Source organism: Labrus bergylta, chromosome 7 (assembly GCF_963930695.1).
Source record: "Labrus bergylta chromosome 7, fLabBer1.1, whole genome shotgun sequence".
NCBI lineage: Eukaryota > Metazoa > Chordata > Actinopteri > Labriformes > Labridae > Labrus > Labrus bergylta.
In genome coordinates, this window is record NC_089201.1 from 27,211,058 (window position 1) to 27,235,489 (window position 24,432).

The 24,432-nt window shown below is 41.0% G+C and overlaps 1 protein-coding gene across 1 annotated transcript; it reads left to right on the plus strand.

Annotated features, from left to right (window-relative positions):
* Positions 1-1,516: 1,516 nt before the first annotated feature.
* kcp (kielin cysteine rich BMP regulator) lies at positions 1,517-23,611 on the plus strand. The gene is made up of 46 exons (XM_029276905.2): positions 1,517-1,985; positions 2,924-3,456; positions 3,741-3,813; positions 4,597-4,901; positions 4,989-5,157; positions 8,662-8,735; positions 8,855-8,942; positions 9,173-9,255; positions 9,342-9,435; positions 9,516-9,595; positions 9,681-9,766; positions 9,912-10,002; positions 10,610-10,709; positions 10,851-10,936; positions 11,080-11,173; positions 11,282-11,431; positions 11,502-11,608; positions 11,746-11,839; positions 11,947-12,120; positions 12,240-12,322; positions 12,417-12,510; positions 13,954-14,136; positions 14,269-14,439; positions 14,604-14,777; positions 14,876-14,958; positions 15,045-15,135; positions 15,210-15,292; positions 15,388-15,561; positions 16,253-16,432; positions 16,546-16,810; positions 17,363-17,445; positions 17,533-17,626; positions 17,699-17,872; positions 17,968-18,050; positions 18,463-18,583; positions 18,669-18,751; positions 19,038-19,137; positions 19,240-19,328; positions 19,534-19,636; positions 19,738-19,880; positions 20,116-20,288; positions 20,907-21,018; positions 21,104-21,205; positions 21,696-21,860; positions 21,947-22,247; positions 22,904-23,611. The coding sequence occupies exons 1-46, from the start codon at positions 1,868-1,870 to the stop codon at positions 23,122-23,124; spliced, it is 6,327 nt and encodes a 2,108-aa protein (XP_029132738.2). The 5' UTR covers positions 1,517-1,867; the 3' UTR covers positions 23,125-23,611.
* Positions 23,612-24,432: the final 821 nt, after the last annotated feature.

Below are 24,432 nucleotides of genomic sequence, written 5' to 3' on the forward strand. Positions count from 1 at the left end.
GAGTGGAGATTTTGCACGATATCTTAAATCACTCAACAAATCATGCATTTGTGCTGCGAGACACTAAAAGCTTTGCATCTTAATATCTCGAAAGATAGAATTGTTTGTCGGATAGTTGGTCTACAACTTTTGTTCGGACGGAAATATCTCAAACTATTTGTTTGATGAAGATTAAACTTTGCACAGAGGATGAATCTATGACATTAGTGAACTTCTGAATTTCTCTCTCAGCACCAACATGTGTTTTCTTATATGGGTTGGAGTGACATGTCAACAAATTATGGATAAATCCCCATGAAATTAAAAATAAAGTCCCTCATGATGGACTCTAATGTATTGGATAATCCTTTGATTTTTTTTATGAAGCACCACCATGTGTTCCAACACAGGTTTTTGATTACATTCAAACTAATAACCCTTTGCTGCTTGCGGTTGTTTGTTTAGTTTAGCACATGTTTATATCCTGATCATGGTTATTATAATAAGTGGTGTCTTTTTGAGCAGATTATCATGCCAAGCATTGGCATTGAACAACTTTGGTGTGCCAGAGGCGTCATAGACGCTTGAATGGTTGTTGTGTGTAACAGAAATCTTCTTCTTCCTCAATGAAAAGGCCCATAAAAATGGCTCATTTGTTTCCTTTTGGTGTTCCAAGCATAGGAATGATAAAGCAGTAGCCTTCTTTCAGCCCGCTCAGTCTGGAATTGCCATAAAGGGATGAGTTTATGTTGAAAACCCAGCGAAGCACAGAAAGCATGGTCCTGTGGGAAAACGTTTTAATTGCAACTATTACAGACTAAGTGGCATGAGTCATGGATGAGGTTTTGTTTGGTATGTGGCAAGATGTTAGTAAGATCTCAGTTAAAATCAGACTCATGGTTCTCACTTAAACCTCAGTCTCCTTCAACAGATACAAGGGGAATCTCCAGTCTTTTGCATCAATTGAAAACACCTGGGTGCCCTATCATCACACTAAAAATACTCTGGTAAGACAAGAGAGTGTTTAAGTCCTTGACTGGAGAGTCTCTGAGATAATAAACAGAGCAGAGATGAGAAGGAAAACAAACATTAGAGAGAAAAAAGCCAGAGTTGAGGATACAGATTTAGGGAGGGCCGAGCACAGTGGGATACAACACTGGGACTTTTTCGAAAGCAGTGAAACATGACTACTTGTGTTTACCCCCTCCCTATCTCTCTCATACACACACACACACACACACACACACACACACACACACACACACACACACACACACACACACACACACACACACACTTCTTTCTCCCTCAGCATGGCTCCCCTCCAGCCTCCATACCAGGTTTTAGATGATTACCGAGACAAGGGTCTTTAGGAATCAGCAGCTATGAACATTTTGCTGTTTGGAGAGTTTTTTTCCCTGACAAAATTAAGAGAAAGGGGGAGGGGGGGGGGGGGGGGACTCCACTCAGTATCCGTCTGGGAATGGAAACAGCGCGAGACACAGACAAGAGTGACCTCACACGCACTGCACACCTGAACTGTTCTGCATGTTTCTTTATTTCTCCCTCACTCATCAACAATAGGCAGGCAAAAATCATCAACGACCCACCATCCGCCTTCTTGATAATAAAGTTCAAGTGAGCTGAAGAGATAGATGGCCCCAGGGGTGTGTGTGTGTGTGTGTGTGTGTGTGTGCAGTGAAGTGACGCCCTGCCTGCATCCAGATGTTTCATGTTACCCTCGCGCGCGCTCTTTGGAGAAGTCTGCCCGCAGAAGAACTGGGGAAATCTTCACCGCCCGTGTCACCGTAAAGGGTTAAACGGACCATGAAGACAATGCATGTTGTGTGAAGTGTTTGGATTTTGATCCTTTTGTTTCGTCCTGAGAATGGAGATCGGCAAACTGAGGACGCTCGTGCTGTTGGAGATACATTTGCTGTGGGTGCTCGCGCTGTCTGTGCTCGCGCTGTCTGTGCAGGGTCATACTGGTCCAAACCACGACAATGGTGAGTTTTGTTTACTTCACTTACCCTTCTTTTTGAACAATATTCATATTAATGATGGCACTGTTATGGGGGGAAATGAGTCCCTGCTAAGATCTATTATTTTGGTTGAAGTGGTATTGTACCAAAAAGTTCAAATATAGACTACAAGTTGAAGTGTTTCCATCAATACTAAGTACTTGTCAAAAGTTTAAAGGGATAATTGAGCCGCTCTGGGTACATAAACGTTTTAAACATTGCTGTACATATATAAACAACACAACTTCAGAAGGTCAACACTTTTTTATTTTTATTTTTTATATTCAGGTCTAATTACAGATTTTTTTCCTCAACTGTTTATAGGTTCTTGTTTTAAATTGCACATATATTTTTTATCCCTGCACAGGTTATGTACATTTCTTGTATAAGTCTATTTTTTAATTGCACAGTTTAAGTTTGATTCATCTAGGGGTATTCTTTAAATCTTTTTTTGGGGTTAATATATATGTATGGGAGGTTTTGTGGTTTAATTTGTAACAAATGTTTCATGTCATGTCTTTGTAACCTGCTACTGGATGCTTTGAATTTCCCTCGGGATCAATAAAGTATCTATCTATCTATCTATCTATATATATATCTATATCTATCTGTTACAGTAGGAAATATTATTGCTGATTGGTTATGACAAACATAATTTCTTTGCTGTTTTTGTGGTCAATATGATAATAAGCCTAGCATGTCTACATGTTGTACGGTATGGATTAATAAACAACAATCTTCATATTGAAATCATTTAAAGATAGGCAGACAGATCCAGAACTGACCACTGCATCGTAATGACCTCTCATCACAACCCAGAAACTACAGTGTCCTCAATCATCTGTAAGAAATAACATAACCTCAAGCATGCGTTGACAAAGTCGTGTCACAAATCTGTCTCTCTGTTTTTCTCTCTTTCCCAGTGATTGACCTTCTGGTGGCTCTGAACATGTCCCATCACATCAGTGGCGTGTCCAGGCTGCAGAATCCCAGCAGCGCGGCGTACAGAATACGTCCCAGAGCCCCTCACCTGACCCTTCCTCGAGAATACTCCCGCTTATTGTACTCCCACCTCCAGGGTAGCATGGGGTTGCATTTGGTGATGCATCAGGCACCGGGCTCCAGTGCAACCCTTTTCTCTCTCTCCTCCACATCCTCGCCCATTCTTCAACTCGTCTCCTCCACCCTAAATGAGTCTCTGCGTTTAGACTACAAGACTGGAGAAGGAGCTCAGAGCCTTGCCAGTCTCCACTTCCCCGGCAGAAACCCCTTCTCCAGGGACGAGTGGGTACGGTTGGCTTTGAGTCTGGAGGCTAAGAGGCTGAGATTTTTTGTGGACTGTCAAGAAGCTGTGGTTGTAGAGATAAAAAGTGAAGAGACACTCAGCCTAGAACTGTCTCAAGATGTTGTTATCACTCTTGCCAGCACCCGTGGAAGAAAGGACAGCAAATTTAGTGTGAGTTTATTTTACATTAATTTTACTTCAGCACTCACACTAACATTACAACAGACTTCTTATTTGTTTTTATTCAAAGTATTTTGTGTTTGTGTTGCAGCCTTTGTATGACAGTTGACATTAGATTCTGACTCCTTCTGTTCACACTGTTGAGGTCATTACTGAAGCTGTTTTAAATCACATTTAAGAAACATACATGGGAAAACAGCACTGTTGCAGATCTACTGTTTCCAATCATGTATGCTGTAGAGTACAAACTAATACATGAGCACTTTTTTCTGCAGGGATATTTGAAGACGGCTGAGATTTCAATGAAAGCATATCCAAAGCGTCCATGGCTCTGCGACGGTGTTGAAGGTAGAAAAATATCATATTTATAAAACTGAGTGTGAGTCATTTCTGTATTTTGAGGGTCAAAGAAAAATCAGCAATGTTTTAATTCAGAAGTCAAAATAAGGATAAGGTTTAAGAGATATTACAGTAAACTAGAGGGTGCTTACAGTCTTATCTTAGCTCTTGTTTTTAATGTATTTGAACAAAGTATCACACTTAATTAGTTTCATTACTTGATTCATTAAATGTTTTGTTTTAAAGGGTTCGTTCACTCAAACTAAAAAGCACATTACATATAGTAGTATTTAACAATGCAGATATTCTCGGTTTAGTTGAAAATACAGGTCTGTGGTGCAGAGAAAATAGAAATACAGTCCCAAAGAAAAGGGCTGCTAATGTCAATAAACCCTTAAAAACCCTTTAAAACAAACATATGATTCAATAATATAGTTGAGTTCTCCTGTTTAAGAAGAGATGCAGAGGTACTTTTCTCATTAAAGGCGTATCAAACTATTTAATAAATGTTCATAACCTTTGCTTACCACCTCATTTTCATACTCTGTCTAGATTCCCTTACATTGGGCTACGTGTGCATTTCTCTGGACTTTTCTCAGGAGGTTTATGTGCATCAAATTATATCTCCTAACTCTTTTCCTGAACAAAACAGTTTGTTTACTAAACCTCAGGGTCTTAATTTTGATGGTATATATACAGGAAGTTTGTTTAAGCTCAAAATGTGTTCTTAAGTTGATTAAAGAATTATTCAGGAAGTCTTTTTTCCCATCGAGTGCTGCCTTCTTGTTCCAGATGTTCATCACCCGTCTCAGTACGCGGACGCTCGTAGATCAGATCCTCTGACTGACAGCAGCCGAATGTTCCAGCAGGATACAGCGGCCAGTAAATCTCAAGCAGACTACAGGTCAGCAGTCCAAACCCACCATTATCCCCATGACATCCAGAATGACCAGCTGCAGAGAGCTGCGGTGCTGGGGCCCCCAGGACCTCCCCAAGGGGTAAAGTCTGTTTCTCAGGCACAGAAAGATGACAGGCTGAAGAAGCTGGAGAGGAGACTCGAGGAGCTGGCTCTTATGCTGGACATGGTCAAAAGTCAGGTAAGTATTTTATTTAGAATAAATCACTTTGTCTGATCATATATGAATTCTAAGTGATTTAAAATTATGAAACATGTTTGTACTCAGAATGCGGATCTACAGTCCCGTGTGCAGTACTTGGAGGGATGTGAGTGTGTGAGGCACATCTGTGTGTGGGAGGGGCGTGAAGTTGAAGACGGCCAACAATGGCAGATTGACCTCAACACTGTGTGTACCTGCAAATCAGGAGAGGTCACATGCCAAGCTATCAACAAAGGTAACTCTGACTGATCTTCTCACAGTTATTCTCATTCCCTCAATTTCTCCCACATATGAAGACACAAAAATGCCTTTCATTTTATCACTTTGGTGCACATTCAACAGCCTAACTGGTTTTTTTGCTTCTTTTTTTTTTTTTCCTTTATTAATCCCTGAGGGAAATTAATAGCGAGTGTGCAGATGGCCTGTTCTCTAGCACAGTGTTTCTCAACTGGTGGATTAGGGATGCAGAGCCATTTTCAGTTGGTTGCAAATGAGTGCCTGACTCAAAAATTGTGTCTTGACTCTTGTTATCTTTTTCTGTTATTAGTTAATAATTAAACTCTAGTCTAATAATAATAATAATAATAATAACTTTATTTATATAGCACCTTTTAAAAACACAGGTTTACAAAGTGCTTTGACAAACAGCAAAAACAAGAACAAACTAAACCAAACACAGAAGAACAGAAACAACAGCAAGAATATGACATGCAAAATACTAAAAATACAATTCAACAGAAAAGAACCCATATTGCACGATACCCAACAGACATATATAACCCGACCATCACAAGAACCATCATAAGAACCATCATAAGAACCCAGGCAACACAAGAACCCAACAACACGAGCTGAGACCAAGAGGACCAAAGATTTAAAAAGATGTAAGAAACTAAAAGAGCTGAAAGCAAATAAAAAGAGAACAACAATAAGAAGGTAAGAGCAGTAAAAAAAAATAGAAACAAGTGGTTAAAGGATCAAAAAACAAAAACTATAATATCAATAATAATAAAAAGTATATATACGTAAATATAAAACATAAATAGACAAAGTAAGTGAGATAAGAAATGACCAAGTTAAAACATAAGAGGAGTTAAGATATGAGCATAAATACGAGATAAGAGCATAAATAAAAGGACAGTAAGATAAAAATAGTAAAACCAGTAAGAAAAGACATTAAGAAGATGACATCACATAAAAGCAAGTCTGTATAAGTACGTTTTAAGAAGGGATTTAAAAGAATTGAGGGAATCTGCGAGTCTTATCTCCTCAGGGAGGTCGTTCCAAAGTCGAGGGGCCCTGACGGAAAAGGCCCGGTCTAGATCATTGCTTGGCCTGTTGATTGGAGCTGATTGGAGCCCTATATCAGTGCTTTTCTTTACTTTTTCCTTTGCCGGCTTCTTTTGGCCATTGGTATCTCTGTGGGGTTTTAGGCTGGGTAAAGAGGCCATCTGTCCACCCTCCCCACGTCTAGGCAGGCTGGGTACCGATCCTGTGAAGGGGTGAAACCATTTGAAGGCCGCTGGGCCTTCTACGGTGCCTGTGAGGACTTCTTCTACTTTACCAGAAACAGCAGAAACAACGTCCCTTCCTTTAAAACCTGTAGTCACCAGTGTTTGTTGCGTGCTCTCTGCCTCTGCAAAACAAGGCAAGATAATTCCATCACATCCAAGCATTGCACTCAGCATGGATCAACATGACTCTCTGAGTTGACAAGCAGCAACATTTGGAGGTTTTCAACCCTACTGAGCCACACGATCTTAATGAAACTTTCATAAGGAGAATACAGTTTATCTCTTACCTGTGACTAACTAACTGTAAGGGAAAAAGTCTCTTTGGTGAAACGAAGCACCGAACTACAAGGGCATTGCAAATATAAGTGAAAAGTTTTTAAATGGAAATGAGGATAAAGCATCTAGTTTTGCGCAGTCATTTTTATGATTGCTTAAGCATTTCAACCAATGCTGTGGTCCCCTTCCCTCAAAACATTGTTTTTAGGTTTTGTTTCAAGCTTCACTACAGCAGCTGCCTCCTTGGCTCGACGCCGATCACCTGCCCTGACCTCTGTCATCAGGCCCACTGCCATGAATACCCCTAGGCTGTACAATTGTGGATCCTGTTTCACAGAGTGACAGACTCCAGCTACCAGGGCTGGTAAACACTGGATTGTTTCCAGAAAATTGTGAAGAACAGCATACTTTTCATGGCTTTACAAAGCAGTGATAAGAGATTGGACAATTGGTACCCTTGTACCGACTTCATATCTGTTAGCTCAGAGGAAACAAAAGGGCTTACATCTGCCTAAAGGACTGATACTGAAATGAATAGGACAACCAACCAACCAATCAATCAATCAATCAGTTTTTATTTGTATACCAATTCACAACAATTTGTATCACAAGACAATTGACACTAGATACATTTATCAAAGTTACAGTAGCAAGGAAAAACTTCCTTTAAGAAACAGAAACCTCGAGCAGAACCAGACTCATGTTGAACAGCCATCTGCAAAAACTGTGTTGGGGTTTGGAAAGTGGGGTAGAGAGAGAGAGAGAGAGAGAGAGAGAGAGAGATGCAGGCAGGGTGATCCATGGATCTGAGTTGGTTAGAGGTCATTTGAAGTGTTTGTATCCTGAGTCTGTAGCGTAAACACACAAATAAAAAAGAAACTGTCCGCAGCACAGACAAACTTCTATTACCCTTAACTGTACTACAGAGGAGGACAACTCAGGAAAACTTTACCTTTGGCTTAACATTTTACACCTTACGTCCAGACTATTCAACACAGAGGCCTCACTTGTGTCTTCTTTGGTTCCCTCTTGTTTCCCAAACGTTGTCTTCTCCTGCTCGTTGTTTTTTTCCGCCATCAATATAATACACATGTTCACAAAGAAAGCCCCCCCCCCCACCGGCTGCTCTCTCTGTCACTGTCTATGGCTTTTCTCTCATCTTCCTCTTAATTGAGTCTCTATGTGTACTCCAGATGATTCACACTCACGGGCTCACAGTCCCACACACACTTTGATCTCATGCATGCTTGGCTTGTTAGAGGAAATTCCTGTTGGCTGCTGGCACAGTAGGCAGCCTCACTAGCCTCTCTCGTACTCTGTGATTATCGCACGCGCTCCCCCACAAACACATTTTCTCTGTCCTTTAAGAGTCTTCATCATTATAATTATCAGCTGAAATGTCAAGACTAAGCAAAAAATAATAAGTGATGAAGTCTCTGAGAGCCTTGATGAAGAAGAAAAAATACACTGATTTTCTGCTTTAGGTATGACAATATAAGTGACATAGAATGAAGTTGTTTTGACAATGATCTGATGTGTTTTGCAATGAATCCTCCAGAAAACTGCTGCTCTTCCATTTTCCTCCCCGCTTCTCCCACAATAATTCTCTCTCTGTGTAAACAGACTTGCCAGTCTTAAATCGCTGGAAGGGTGCTGACACTTGTGGTTTTAGTAACAATCCATTAAAACAAGCAACACAAAAAATAGTGTGTGAGAGCGTGAGCGTACAACATCAGAACCGCACTGTTTAGTCATTACTGGAAAGAGCAGAGCCAGATGTTCCCCCAGTGACCTAGAGTAGAGAAAAGGTGAAGAAAACCAGCACTATACATTTCCACAGTCCTGCTTTGCTACAATCCAAATCTGGATTCACTCTTGGGAGGCGGGATATGCAAAACAGCCACAAAATAAAAAATGTGCATGCAGTTTACTCTGTGTCTTGTCTCCAGGATGTGAGCTGGATGGCACCGTTCATAATGTGTCCTACACCACTCTGGATGGTTGCCAGACATGTACCTGCAACGTAAGTGTTTACACATGCCCACACTAATACAAAAAACATTATCCAAGCCTTATGGATCGCTGTGGTTCTCCTCAGTTCATCATTTTCTTTTTTTCTCTATTTCTTCTTCTTGAAATCAGGGGGGCAACAGGGAATGCTCTCCCTGCCCTGCACTAGACTGCACGCAGAAGGAGAATGTACCTGGAGACTGCTGCCAGCGATGCAGAGGTTAGGGCGTAGGGGAAAAAGTAAATACAATATCTGTGCAAGAGAAACATGATATTTATTATAATGTCCATATTTACAATATAACATTTCCACAGGATGCATATAGAGTTTAGTCTCTGAAGGCCTTATCGCCTGTTATACACAAAGTGTGAGACACATTTTTCTATAAAATGTATTAATTAGAAGTAGACCTTTTTAATGGTAGCGTGTGATGTAAAATGTGTTTGCAGGCTGCGTCCATTCTGGTGATTTATATGAGCACGGAGCTCAGTGGAGGCCTGCAGAGGAACCCTGTGATGTCTGCCACTGTTTGGTGGGTCTGATGTTGACTGGCAGTTAAACATTTCATCTTTTCAAGTCACCTTCATCTGCATTAATGTTGTTCTCTTCTCACTCCAGGAGGGTCATGTTCGCTGTGAGAGAGAGCGGTGCAACACCCCTTGTAAAAACCCAGTTGCCCCTCCACCGAATACGTGCTGCCCGGTTTGTCAAGGTGGGCTTTTTTGATTTAGCGTGGCAGTGTGTGAGCATTCAGAGAACCTGCAGATTCACTTTTGCATTTCTGTCTTGTAGGGTGTGGTGTGAACGGTCACGACTTCCCCAATGGAGCTGTGATCCCGACTGAAGACCGTTGTCAAGAGTGTACATGTGTGGTAAGTCCTTTAGTTTAAAGATTTGGAAATTTGGAAATTCATTTTTATTTTAGGGTTCATCTTGAGTAGATATCTCCCCCTGCAGAATGGAAATGTGGCTTGTTCCCCCCTTTCCTGTCCCGCCTCATCTTGTCGAAACCCGGTGCATCGTGCTGGAGACTGTTGCCCACGGTAACTAACCTGCCTTACCTGATCTGTGTGGTTTACAAGCCAGCATCAATGCATCATTTTCATCTCCTACTTTGAATGTGCAGGTGGTCGATGTGGATTTTTTTTTTTTTTTTTTTACGTTTTTGTTGTGTGTATAAACCTGTAGATGTGAGCAGTGTGAATATGAGTCAGAGGTGTATGTGGATGGACAGAAGTTCTCCTCCAGGACAGACCCCTGCCTGCGCTGCACCTGCTCAGTGAGTTCAGACTGATATCTTTTTTGGATATGTGATGTACATATGACTGGACTCAATATGGTTTATAGTTGTTTTCTGACTCAGAGGTGAGAGAAAACTTGTCAAAAATCTATTGAACTTTGAAAAGATTCTGATTATATGAAAAAAAAATCAATGTGTTGGATTTAGTGGCATCTAGTGGTGAGATTGCAGATTGTAGTACAAAAAGGACTACCCTCTTGCTCTGTAGATATAAAGAATAAATATTTAATTAACACAATGGAAACATTAAAAAATCATGAAAACATACTAATGGATATTATCTTTCATTCCTGTGTGCTAACAAAATTGAGTCAAGAAAATGTTCTTTAGAGTGTGGCTGAACAGATATTAGATATATTTCGGTCTAGTTAAAGCTCCCTTACACCATGATCAAAATACACTCTAACTTGGAGCTTTCAACAGAGAAAGAAAAAAAGAAAGAAAAAAAACGTCATTGCACAATTGTATCTACAATAGTCTCATATCAGTTGTATATTGCCATGTCAGATTTATTTGGTCTAGCTTAAGTTTATTGGTTTACGATTGTTACAGTTTCAATGACTTCTTCTGTGTTTTTCCCTGTAAGGCAGGTGAAGTGTCCTGTGAGCGTTTTGAATCATCATGCCCCACGCCAAGATGCAGCCATCCAGCGAAACGCAAAGGAGAGTGTTGTACCACATGTGACGGTTAGTTGTTCTGTGTATGAGTCAAACGAAGCAGTTTCCAAAAGTTTTTTGTGAAATAACTTTGTCCTACTATCTCCGGAGTTCCCTTCTACTGATCAACTTCAACATAACTAAAGGAGAGTTTTGTATTTGTTTTCACAGAATGTGAGTATGACAGGAGAGTGTACGCTGATGGGAAAGTATTCACTCCTGCTGGAAGTGGACCCTGCCTGCAGTGCAGGTGTAAGGCAAGTCTGTACATTAAGATGAAAGTGATACAACTTTGAGTTTTATGAAAAAACATGATCTAACGTTTACCAACGCCTTATTGGCATAAACACAAATCCACACACACAAGTCACAAATTATTCACATTACGTTTATGTGATAGGGTGGAACTGTGATTTGCCGTGAGGAGAAGTGCCCTCCTGTCCAATGCTCCAATCCAATTATAGACCCACAACTCTGCTGTCCAATATGTAAAGGTAAAAACACACACACACACACACACACACACACACACACACACAAAAAAAAAAAACACACTTGTGGTTGATAAATAAAGGTATCACAATTCCCCTTTTTCATTGTAGTTTGTGTGTTGGAGGGGGTGGAATATGAGGAAGGCTCCAACTGGAACCCCGAGGGTCCCTGCTCCAGATGCACCTGTGTAAACGGAGAGACTGTGTGTGCACACACACAATGCCCCCCTACTGAGTGCCTGCATCCCACAAAGACCACTGGTAAGTGTGCGTATGTCTGAGCTTGCTTTTGTGTTTATCTTGCAGTACCCTGTCTCATTTCTCCCCTCAGGCTCCTGTTGTGCAGTGTGTGAAAGCTGCACCTACAACCACCGTATCTATAGCAACGGACAGAGGTTTACAACCCCTGACCAGCCCTGCCACATCTGCACCTGTCAAGTAAGCAGGCCTTCAATTTACTCATATATTGTTTAACCTTTATTTATCTAGGTTAGTCCTATTGAGATCAGATATCTCCTTTTAAAGGCAGACCTGTACTGTACTGTTGGTCTAACCATATGCTCTTCTCTCCTTAGCATGGCAGTGTGGAGTGTGAGAGAAGACCCTGTCCTCCTCTCAACTGCTCCAACTCGCACACACCGCCCGGAGAGTGCTGCCCCAAATGTCCAGGTACTCAAACTCACAAACAGATATTACAGATTTAAGTCGTACACACTTTTGGAAGCGACCTTATTCTCAGTTAACTCTCAGTTTAACGCAAGTTGGCATTTTCTCAGATTGCTCCTTCGAAAATCGCGTCTTTGTGGACGGAGAGGCTTTCCCCAACCCTGTGAGTGTGTGTGAGGAGTGTAAGTGTGTGAGCGGCAGGATCGACTGTCACCAATCCCAGTGCTCTCATCCTCACTGCAACGCACCACTACCTGGAACATGCTGTCAGAACAACTGCAACGGTGAGAAAACATTTATTTTCCAACCATTTCATATCAATGAATATGAGATATCTAAAAGAAATGACACACTATCTCTCTCTCTCTCTCTCTCTCTCTCTCTCTCTCTCTCTCTCTGTTAGGCTGCAGCTATGCTGGGAAAGAGTATCCCAACGGACAGGAGTTCCCTCATCCCACTGACTCGTGCAGGACATGCAGCTGCATTGTTAGAATAAGTAGAGTCAGAAGATTCCTTCTGTGCTGATATCTGTGGTCTTCTTGAAGCAGGTTTTGTATATCTTTCAGTGTGTCTGTTACAGAATGGGAATGTCCAGTGTCTAATGAAGAGGTGTCCACTACTACGCTGTCCCTCCCCAAATGTGCTGCCTGGAGACTGCTGCCCCCAGTGTCAGGGTAAGAGTGTGGAAGAGAGGGTAGAGGAGGGTCTTGCATATTGCATGGAACAATAGCAGAAATGTTCAATATTTGAATGCTGGAGGAGAAAAGCAAGGCACAGAAACTTCTGGAGTTAGAATAACAGAACCATGCCACTGCACTAGTTTAAATTTTTAAGGCTAAAGATAGGCCTGTTTTTAGCTGAAGTACTTTCTGTGGGAATCACCTTACAAAGGCAATTAAGGGAGTGAAATCCCTTAGTGCCTGATTGCTTCAAGATGTGTCCGAGAACTTCTCTCTTTATTGATTCAAATACAATACCTCTAACACGATACACATACTCTTAGAACCAGGATAACATTACCTCTGATTTCTATCTCAAATAAAAATCCATTCAAACCTTTAGAAACCAGAGGTAAAAGTTATTTTTAGTATTAAAGTAAAGTGATTAGCATATGAGCACATTTAAATGGGTAAGTTGTAAACAGAAACTGTAAATACCTTATTTGGCATTCTTTAAATAATGGCATTATGCCATAATGAAATAAAAACAAATACAAACAGTTCACGTTGTTATCCGGGTAGCCAACTAACTCCACAGCTACTTAATAGTTCTTGTTTTCCTACATCTTTAAACGCCCTCAAAGTATGATTTTTGTATAAGACTTTATAAGGTTTTTGTATTCATTTTTTACAGTATTCTATTCTTAATGCAGTTATTAAGAATTTCTTTCTTTTTCTTTCATTGTTTATTATTGGGTCTTTATATATATTTACAAAAAGATGGATTTATGCTTATTATCTGCTTCCTGTTTATTTATTTATTTTAAAGAAGGACAGTGCACATTAATTAACATAAACATGTAAATATGCCAGACATTAGCCAAAAGCTGATTTCCATTTGTAGTCCCTTGGCAGTTTGGTGGTTCACAGATATACACATTTACATAACCACAATGACAAGCAAAAACCAAACAACATTATAAACTGTACATATATACAACAAGCATAAAAAGAGGCTGAACGATGTTGTTCAAAACAAACCAGGATAAAGTGACCTTTGAGTTAAAGTGCATAAAGTGCTTAAAGTGCTGCTAAGAGAGGTTAAGTGCCGGAGTGTTGTACATCATTATGAGGTAATGATGTAAATTTCACATTTGCCCTGGAGCCTGTAACCTTAAAGTGTTGTTGTGATTGCACATAGCTCTATTGCACCGAGTGTGCATATACACACACACTGTTTAGCAAACAGTGAGCTTGGATCTTAGACGATTTTTAAAAAGCATGAATGTCTACCTGCTAAATCAAAAATCAGATTCCTCTTCTGTGGTAGATGCAGACTTTACATGAGAATAATGTGCTGGTGGTTTGTTTCCTGGCTCATGATGGCACAATCACATAATCCAAATAAATACTGGAGTTATATAACAGAGACATCCTTTTCTCTGATTTTCTCTTCAGCTCCTCCGTCCGACTGTGTGTTTGAACAAAGACCCTACAGACACACTGAGCGTTTCTACCACCCGACTGACAGCTGTCGATCATGTGCCTGCACCGACGGAAGTGTTCACTGTCAACGCAAGCCGTGCCCCTTTGCTGCGTGTTCTCACCCCATCACGCAGGAGTGCTGCCGGACCTGCGAAGGTAGAGCTTCCCCTTTGTGCCATTTGTTCCAAAAAAAAAAAGAGCTCAGAAAAAACGAAACACAGTTTGTCACATTAGAAACTTCCCTCTGTGTAGTCTGATCATGCTTTCTGTGATTATGTTTCTTTGTAGGTTGCCTCTTTGAAGGTCGAGAGCGAGCTAATGGGGAGACATGGGACGACCCATCCGACCCGTGTGCAGTGTGCGTTTGCCGCGAGGGCTCTGTCCGGTGTGAGAGAAAGCGCTGTCCACCCTCTAACTGTAAACACCCTGTCCAGAGACAGTGCTGCCTGTCCTGTGATGGTGAGTGATCAGAATCACTTTCCAGAGAGAAATGGCTCAATGTCTGAAGAGGAGAGACAGATCTTTTTCATTTTTTATTTTCTTTTTGGTGGTGGGGTGGATGGGGGGGGGGATATTTTCTCAAAGGTTCTTGCAAAAATAATCTTATCATTTCTACTTGGCAGGCTGCATGTATCATGGTAAAGAATTTCCGGACGGCACAGAGTTTGGTGACAGCAACGATCCCTGCAGCGTGTGTTACTGTTACGCAGGGGAGGTCGTCTGCTCTAAGTTACCCTGTTATCAAGAGTGCAGCCATCCTTACAAACCGCCCGGACAATGCTGTGGGGAATGTGACCGTATGTCAATCAAAATCTCACTATATTCTCAGTTTGTTCATCATTTCCTTACATTTTATCAACATAATGCTTTTTTTTTTTTTTTTTTTTTTAAACAGGCTGCTTCTATAACAACGCTGTCCTTACAAATGGACAATCAATCCCAGACGCAGGAAACCTCTGCTCTGAATGTACCTGCAAGGTAGCATATCCACACACACATTCACACACACTTTTTTCCTGCTGATTAATCGCTTTAGACAACATGTCGTGTTTTATCTCTAAAAGAGTGGTTCAGTGCGATGTGTGAAGAAGACGTGTCTACCAGCTCTCTGTCGTTACCCGGTCACCGACCCCTGTGGATGCCCCGTCTGTGAAGGTACCTAGTTTAAAACACGTCGCACTACTTGTTAAAAGAGGGAATAAATGATTGAAGTTTCACTCTTTGTCTAGGTTGTCATTTCCAAGGTGTGAGTCATGTTGACGGACAGACGCTTCCAGGAGGCGAGGGCGGATGCCAGGACTGCACATGCTCAGTGAGAGGGAGAGGGTCTACAAAACGTTTGAGGCTGCTGACTTCCTTCACCCGTACAGCTTCTTATTTTTTTTGTCTTTTTTTTTTTTTGCAAAGAAAGGGGAAGTGGTGTGTGCCAAGCGAAGATGCCCTGCTGTACCGTGCCCACATCCTGCACTGGATGGCTGCTCATGTGGAGAGTGTGACGGATGCAACTTTAATGGACGAGGCTGTTTTAACGGAGAAAGGTTTCCACACCCCTCGGACCACTGCCAGCTCTGCTCCTGTTTGGTACTTTCACAGACACACGTTCATTCACACTGAATGTTTCAAACTAACAGGATAAAAAGAGAATTAGAAACCCAACGAATTAAAGTTGAGCATCTTTGCCTTCATTGAGTATTTAGCTGGTTCTACAGTTGAAGAACAAAACATGTCAAAATCAGAGTGATAATAGATTAATCAAAAAGTCTGTAGTTAAAATAAACTATTAAAAAATATGAAAAGACTAATAAACATCATTGTATATCTTTGAGTATTAAATACTCGCTTTTTTGGCTCTGAAAAGTTTGGAGTTCGCTTCTACACAAGTTATGCCGCTGTGATTTGAATAGCAGCGGGTTAAATGTATGGAATCTGATTTGTGTCACTAAAATCAAGCGAGATGTATTTTTTATGTAAAATCAATAGAATACAAGTGAATAAAACAAAAAAGATATAAAAAACATTTTTTTCTCAAAAGTAACAGAAGTCCAGAGTCACAGATAATAAGTAACTATGACAGTTTTTAAACATGTAAGCTTAGCTTAGCGTACCCCTGTAAAGAAATAAACTATTCATTTCATTTTGTGTATTTGTAGGTTTGCTCCAATGTCTATTTTTCATACGTTACAGAAGAAATACATTTCAGTTTGTAAAAATAACTGTTGTCAATCTCTGTGTGCATGTTTGTGGGTGTTTGTTGTTGTTTTTTTTTGCATAGAACGGTGCTGTTGTGTGTACCCACAAGACCTGCCCCAGTGTGTCCTGTGTGCGCCCTGTGACCCCTCCTGGTGAGTGCTGCCCTGTGTGCACAGGAATCTGTCTCCATCAAGGGAAAGAGTATCAGTCCGGCTCGTCCTTCTCTTCGCCCTCTGATCCGTGCTCATCATGCTCCTGTCTGGTCAGTCAGACCAGGATTTAAAAGAAACACATACATGCAAATTGAAATGGCCTGATTAATTCAAACCCTTTTTTCCTACATTGTTTTTCTTTTATCTCCATCTCTCTGCTCAGAACGAGGTGGTGAACTGTCAGAGGAGACCTTGTCCAGTCCAGTGCTCCAACCCGGTCCCTTCAGATACATGCTGCCCAGTCTGTGACTCCTGTTTGTATGAAGGTGTCATTCACCCTCACAGTCACACCTTCACAGCCTCTAACAACCCCTGCCAGCGCTGCACCTGTGTCAGAGGCTCCATCACCTGTGTGCCGCTGGTCTGCCCTCCAACCCCCTGCACCCGACCCGTTACCAAGCCAGGACAGTGCTGTCCGGATTGCGCAGGTTATTTTACACTGTTTGTGTAGTTGTAATGTCAAGGCCTGCATTTTTTATTCCGATTGTTGCAATATTTTATTCTCTTTATTTACTGTACATAATCATATTTTTATCTAAATGAACCAAATCTCTGCAAAACAAAAGTGTGAATTATAACTTTAATGCACAATATTATTAGAGCTGTTATTTTTCACCTAATATATTCTTAAAATTCTAAACTCAAAGCATGTGCAAAATATTTGTGTTCTTCTTATCATATAACCATTTTTCCAAAAGGCAGAATTAGTCATTTAGTCATAGTCACTGTTTGACTTAAAACCCTCTACTCATTAGTGAACGTACGAACAATTAATTCTTGGATTTCTTGTTGTTTTAACCTTTTAAGGAAAAAACAAATTGACAAATAACTTTAGAGGACTTTTAAAAGTACTTTTGATAACTGAAGTCAACATAATTCAAGACACTTGTTCACAAAAATCACACGTGCAATATGTTTCTGCAAAGCACTTATTGAGAAATCTCCTGTTATTTCCTCATTTCCTGTCTTTTTTTTCTCAGAGTGTACTCTTGATGGACAGCAGTTCATTGACGGGCAGACGTGGACCCTGAGCTCAAACCAATGCACCACTTGCATTTGCCAGGTCTGACTCCTTCATCTCTTCCTTTCCCCTTTATTTTTTTGCATCTTCCCTCATGTTTGTGTGTATAAAATCTGTGTGTCCTTCCAGGCGGGTGAGGTGCAGTGTGCGTCTCCTGCGTGTCCCAAGCTGTCTTGCATGCATCAGGTGACAGATCCAGGAAATTGCTGTCCTCGCTGCAGAGGTAAACTAGATCACTGAGTATTCAAGTCACGAGAGGAATTAGTTTAACCACTGATTGGATTTTGCTCTCAAGGTTGTGTGTATGGAGGAGAGGAGCACACTGAGGGCAGTAGCTGGTTTGCAGAGTCTACCCCCTGTATGACCTGCATGTGTGTGGATGGGGTGACCACCTGCTCTGAAGTGCGCTGTTTGTCTCCCTGCATGAACTTCATTAACGTTCCCGGGGAGTGCTGCCCTGTGTGTGCTGGTAAGTAAATAGGGGTCATGTTTTTCACATCATCCATGCCATGCTTTTTGATGCATAATAATCTTCATTTTCTGCATGTAATTGTTTTTTGATAGACTGTGTATTCGAGGGGCGAGTGTACGGCCCAGGTGACAGTTTCTATCCAGCTGGTGACCCCTGTCAGATCTGCACTTGTGAGGTACAATACACTTACATCTGACAAATGTTAGCCAGGGTTAGGGTTTAACCATTTTATGTCAAACATCGAGATTTCTTATTTTTTTTTAGATTAAATGATAAAACTTGTAGTTTCTAAAACATCAAAACTGCAAGCACAGGAATTTAAACTTGCTGACCTCATCAGTCCAAAACCAAACAATAATCCATTTCAGAAAGCAGTAAATATATTCAAATTTTAAACTCCTTAAGGATTATTAAATGACCCCAAGGATTAATACATAGTCAAAAATCATTGTTAATCTCATGTGATTCATTTTGAAAGCACTGAAAGTTAAGTACTAGTATTGATAAAAGCTACGGAAAGTGCAGAGGTTATACTCAAAGAAATGACTTGTCTAGCTGTAATCCAGCCATTGTGTATAACATCATAGGTGATGCCGGACGGCGAGCAACATCTGAGGTGTTACCAGAAGCAGTGTCCCAGTCTGGTCGACTGTCCAAAGAGCAACATTTTGTTTTCTGGACCGGACTCCTGCTGTCCTGTCTGTGCACGTCAGTACTAAACTGCACTCGGTGATACTCTCTAATATCCCTTCAGCTAACTCTGTAATGACTCTGTGTATGTTTGTATCTTTAGAGCCTCTCAGTAACTGCACGGCTGCACTGATTGGCAACGAGGTCTTGGCAACAGATGACCCTTGTTTTAACTGCCATTGCAAGGTACAAAAAGAAGGATACGTTTGTTTTTGTTTGGAGAATAAGTGCCATTTAGCGATGATTTTTTAAAGACACTCACACAGATTGTTGTAGGCTGTAATGGAAACACTCAGTCACATTTTAACTGTAGAGCAAATGAGTAAGCAAGTTAAAACGTTTTGTTTACCACAACAAAGTGTTACTTGTTTACTGATAAAACTACAGTATAGATATAGATTGTGTGCATCACAGTGATACAGCTTGTGTGTGTGTGTGTGTGTGTGTGTGTGTGTGTGTGTGTGTGATTCAGGACCTGACATGGACCTGCTTACACCAAACCTGCCTCCCACTCACCTGCCCTCGTAATGAACAGTTCACCCCTCCTGACTCGTGCTGCCCTGTGTGTAAAGGTGAGACAACAACAACTGTTCTGTTCTTCTATCTGCATTTTACATTTTTCAACTCGCTCTCGTGGGCGTACATTTTGATGGCTCTCCTGTGTCGCCGCGCAGATTGTGTGATTGAGGGCCAGGACCGCCGTGTCGCCAATGGCAGCAGATGGACTGACAGCGATGATGACTGCGTCACATGTACTTGTAACGTGAGTGAAAAATGTGTGTGTGTGTGTGTGTGTGTTCCAGTACAAGATGATACATTGGAGCAAATGTGAACACAAGTGAAGTTTTCAAAACTAAAAGACTTTTTTAAGAAATGGCACATTAAAGGCTTTTAAAATATTATTGAGTGAGTTTCAAAAAGACTCTAAAAGATGGATTCAGCCTGCTTTTTGTGTGCTTCCTCCTCAGCTGGGTTATATTGAGTGCAGCATCGAGGAGTGTTTACCTGCTGTTTGTCTGAATGGCCAGAAAAAAGTGAAGATTCCAGGGAAATGCTGCTACGAATGCCAAGGTATAACTTCCAGCCCAAACAAAGAGAATACGTCGTATTGTTGATCAAAGTGTTGTTTTTTTTAAAGCATTGGTTCTTGTTTGTACGCCTTCGTATTATAGACTCAGGGGCATCGTGTTTGCACCAGGGGACAGTGTATCACTCTAATGAACGGTGGGACGTGGACGAGTGCACTAGCTGCACATGTGTGTCTGGAGACGTACACTGCCACAGTGAACGCTGCCCCCCCCTCACCTGTGCAACAGTCAGTATAACAAACACACACAGGCAGACACACACACTCTTTCACAGTGTTTCATCATCGTCTTTAAAAGCGCCCATGAGGCTTCTGTGAGTCTGATGTGGGACTTTAAATATCTGACATTTCCCAGCAGTGTTAACACTCCTGTCAGCTTTCGAGTTCACTGTGACTGTGCAGATGTTGCGTTTGGCTCGCTCTGAGACTTCTCACAGAGTTGTGTGTGTGTCTCTGCTCTCAGGACGAGATGCCAGCGATCATCCCTGGTCTGTGTTGTCCTCACTGCCTCCCTCGTCCAGCCACCTGCATCGCCTTCGGCGACCCTCATTACCACACGTTCGACGGGCGCATGCTGCACTTTCAGGGAGCGTGCACATACGTCCTGGCGCAGGACTGCAAGGGAGGGGACTTCAGGTGAGAGGGTTGTCATGGTAACCGAAGCAAGTTATTTGTGTTGGTAATAAACGTGCTTTATCTCTTCAATTGTTGCTCTTTTGACAGCTTCAGCTCCACCTTGCCTTCTAAAAAAATCCAAATGAAACAGTCTTAAAGAGAAATAAATGCACCTTTTTGGTTGCACTGCTCATTACTCAACTCAACCAGAGTAATGAGTAATATAGAATAGTATTGGTTTGGCTTTAAAGGCCCTTTAAAACCTGATGTGATTATTCGTATAACTGATGGGTCTTCACATGATAAATGCAAGCTTCAGAGGCTTTAAGGGGTCACAAGAGAGGAAAACTAGGAGTAACAATACTACGGTACTCTAAATAAGCAGCATTTCAAAAAGCAAAATGGATTGGTTGCAAAAACATGTACTTTCAAAGATTATTTTCACTTGTAACTTTCCGTCAAAAAATCCCTAATTTTTGAGTTCAACAGAACAGTGCAGTATGTTTTGGATCAAAAAAGTGAATTCATGAGCTTCTTCTTGTAAACAAAACATTGTCTCTTGTATGTGACCTTTCCATTTCTTTTAAAATGACTGAATGTATTTATGTTCAATTCAACGACTCCTCGTCATCTGTTCAGTATTCATGCCACTAACGAGGATCGAGGGCGTAAAGGAGTGTCCTGGACTAAAGAGGTGACTGTGTTCATCGGAGACATTACTGTGCAGCTGCTTCAGGACTGGGTTGTAAAGGTTTGTGTGTTCTGACACGGTAGATGATGTTTTGCATGTCATGTTTGTGTTCTGTGTCCTCTCAGACTTTGTTTGTACTCCCTAGGTGAACGGTGAGGTCGTGACTTTGCCGTTCCTCAGAGAACCGTACATCTATGTAGAACGACAAACCAACACGATCTTACTCAACACTAACATCGGGCTGAAGGTAAAGTTATGCACAGACTTCAGGTTGCTTACAATGATTGTTTTAGGATCTTACTAAAAAAAAACAAGGTGGAGTAGTGCAAGTGAGCTATTTGTGTATGCAGGAGTTAACACCTTACAAGCTTTATTGAGGAACCTGATGTACAGATTTATCGTTGCTTGAATGATTCTAAGAATGTTATTATAATGCTGCTGTCGAACCCAAGTTATAGTGCAGTACGCTACCAGTCATACCTTTGGAGACATTGGAATAAGTGCCTTTTATAAGAGGTGGGAATGTTTTATTGTATATGTGTGTTGTCTATTTTTTACTATTTTTTTACTTATTTTTTGTATTGTATGTCTTTTAAAATGGACCTTGAGTCTAATAATAAAAGTTGTTGATGATGATGATGATTAATGCTCTTTGTCTTTCTGAATATCATATACGTAATACCAACTGTATAGGTACTCCCTGTTTGTTGTTATGACACCCTCTGGTCCACCATTAGGTGCTGTGGAGCGGCCGTTCACATCTTGAAGTGAGTGTGCCCGGCTCCTATAGGGGCCACACTTGTGGGCTCTGTGGAAACTTCAACAACTATTACCAGGACGACCTTCGAATGCCCAGCGGACGACTCAGCCTATCAGAGGCTGACTTTGGCAACAGCTGGAGGGTAAAATAAAAACAGAAGGAAAAAAAGAATACAAGAAGTACATTTTCACTCTTCATGCAAACCCAAAAACTCCTTCGTCATTTTAGGTCACAAACGGAAGCCACTCCCTCTCTTCGTGTCGCCCTGGCGAGAATGTCGACCCCTGTAAAGATGCAGGTTACCAGGCCAAGAAGAGTGCTAATGCCCGCTGTAAGGTGCTGAAATCGGCTGTGTTTAAGCCCTGCCACCGCGTGGTGCCACCTGAGCCCTGGTACGGAGCATGCGTGTACGACCTGTGTGCCTGTGGGGCAAATACAGACGAGTGTCTGTGTGACACGCTGGAGGCCTACGCCAGTCAGTGCAGAGAGGCCGGAGTCGTCCTGCAGTGGAGGAGCCCATCACTATGTGGTGAGAGAAAGAACATATTTCCTCTATTCTGCTCTGTAAAACGAGCATCGGTGTACTACATGTGGGAGAAAGTGAGTAAAGGTTAGGACAATTTTAGCTGTTTCGGTACTTGAGAGATTTCTATATTTGTGTTTTTCTCTTTGCTTCCTGGTTTGAAATGAGTTTTAGCTCAGTTAAACTTGATGTCACAAATTGAAAAGTAATGGATGGAAAATGTTTGAATCTTCCTGGTTAGCTCGGAGTGAATAATTAGCTAGTAGTATCATGCTACATCGTCAAAGGCCTGGATTTTTGGTGTTGGGGGACCTCTGCATGAAGAGGTCCCCTAGTTTGTGTAATACAGCCCACTCTCTTGCTATGCCTGGGACAAGTATGGAGTAAATCAAAGTAAGGTATGAAATTAGACTCGAAAATGTCATTATTTTGTAGTGAGCACTTGCAGAAAAATGTTTTAAAGAACAAGATGTTTTTTATTTCAGGAACACAAAACTCTCCAGCAAGTCGTGTGGTGCAGTTGTCTCAAATTAAAGTGAAATTTTCTCCTAATATGTTTGTTTTCCAAAAATCTGCTGATTTCTGATGGTGACCAGTTTTAGGTAACCCATCAAGTGTGTTCACAGCCTCTTGTTGATCCTCTCTGTCGCTGTCTTCCACAGCTGTGGGCTGTCCGGTGGAGAGGGGCTTTGTGTTTGATGAGTGCGGACCACCATGTCCTGTAACCTGCTTTAACGTCAACGTACCACTGGGGGTGATAGAGAGCCACTGCTTCAAGCCCTGCGTACCAGGCTGCCAGTGTCCTGCAGGTCTGGTTCTACATGATAACCACTGCATCCAGCCAGAGAAGTGCCCCAAGATCATTCATGATAAACCCTCATAGAGCTTTCATTGCTCCAATGAACACTTAACGGCACACACACACACACACACACACACACACACACACACACACTGATAATCCACTGCAGGACTGCGTACGTCCCCTGTTACTGTATTCCAAGTCTGAAAAGTAAACAGTTCTCAACAGATGAACCTCTGTGACCTGTGGATTTAACATGTGACTGAAGTGAAATACTGCATTTGACTGTTTTTTATCAACATTTGTATTCTATGTAGCACTGAATATTTATATTACGCAGGGATTTATTATCAGAATAGGTTTGTTTTCTGTGTGTTTTACACATATAAGAGATATTTTCCACAGACCACATTATTTGAACAGTATTGTGTATTATCAAAGCGTTGTTTTACTGTACAGGTCTATTACAGCACTGTGTGATGTCTGACTGTAACTAAAGTAAGCCACATAATCTCAGGTTCTCTTTGTTTTCCATGTTCATATACAAATAAAACAAACTTTTCACAAATACTTGTGGTGTTTAATTTACTGTTTAAAGATTACATTGCCTATTAACAAGAGACAAGTATGATGTGTAACGTGTTATTATCTAATTATTTCATACGATGTTGGGTAGAGATAAGTAATGTGATATATTACACAATAGGTAAAACTGGGGACAAGGTTCAGTTAGTACACTCATAGTTAAATATGTTCTATTAATTAAACTAACTGGTACAATATAAACATCAAATGACAACATTTATGTTGAATATTGCGCATGTCCCTTTAGAAATAAATTAAATTAAACTGTATTTTTAACTTATCATGTGTACGCAGATCTGCTGAGTGTGTGAAAAATTTATCTAGAGAAACTTTCCTTTTCAATGTTTATAGAGTATAAAGTTTTAATTAATTTCCTTGTTTCCTTCTTAATTGTTTAGCACCAATACACCAAGTCAAATTCCTTGTATGTGTAAATGTACTTGGCAATAAACCCCGATTCTGATTCTGATTCTGATTAATTAGAAAATTAAAAGACTGCAGGGTTGGTTTAAAATTAGCATTAAATATAACACCTGTCTCAGCTAAATTGCTCTCCATAAACGGCTGATTATAACCTTAATTAATACTGTAAATCTTATCTAGCCTAAAGACACAGCCTAAGGTACATCTCTTTTTTTCTTAATAATTACCAGGAATTTTATGGTTCCTCCATTTCTAAAAAAATATGTAGGGCATAACAGACCTGTATAACATGTTTTTTTGAGCATTTTCATCAAATTGAAAATATTGGGATCTACCAACTCTTGCTTGTTCAATGCTGCAGAACTCTTTTCACACAGGTGT

Bases quoted from the DNA above. Each gene is read 5' to 3' on its own strand.
- kcp (XM_029276905.2), top strand. From the start codon at position 1,868: ATGGAGATCGGCAAACTGAGGACGCTCGTGCTGTTGGAGATACATTTG. The intron at 10,003-10,609 runs GTGAGTTCAGAC...TTTCCCTGTAAG, and splicing joins GCCTGCGCTGCACCTGCTCA to GCAGGTGAAGTGTCCTGTGA. The intron at 14,137-14,268 runs GTAGAGCTTCCC...GTTTCTTTGTAG, and splicing joins GTGCTGCCGGACCTGCGAAG to GTTGCCTCTTTGAAGGTCGA.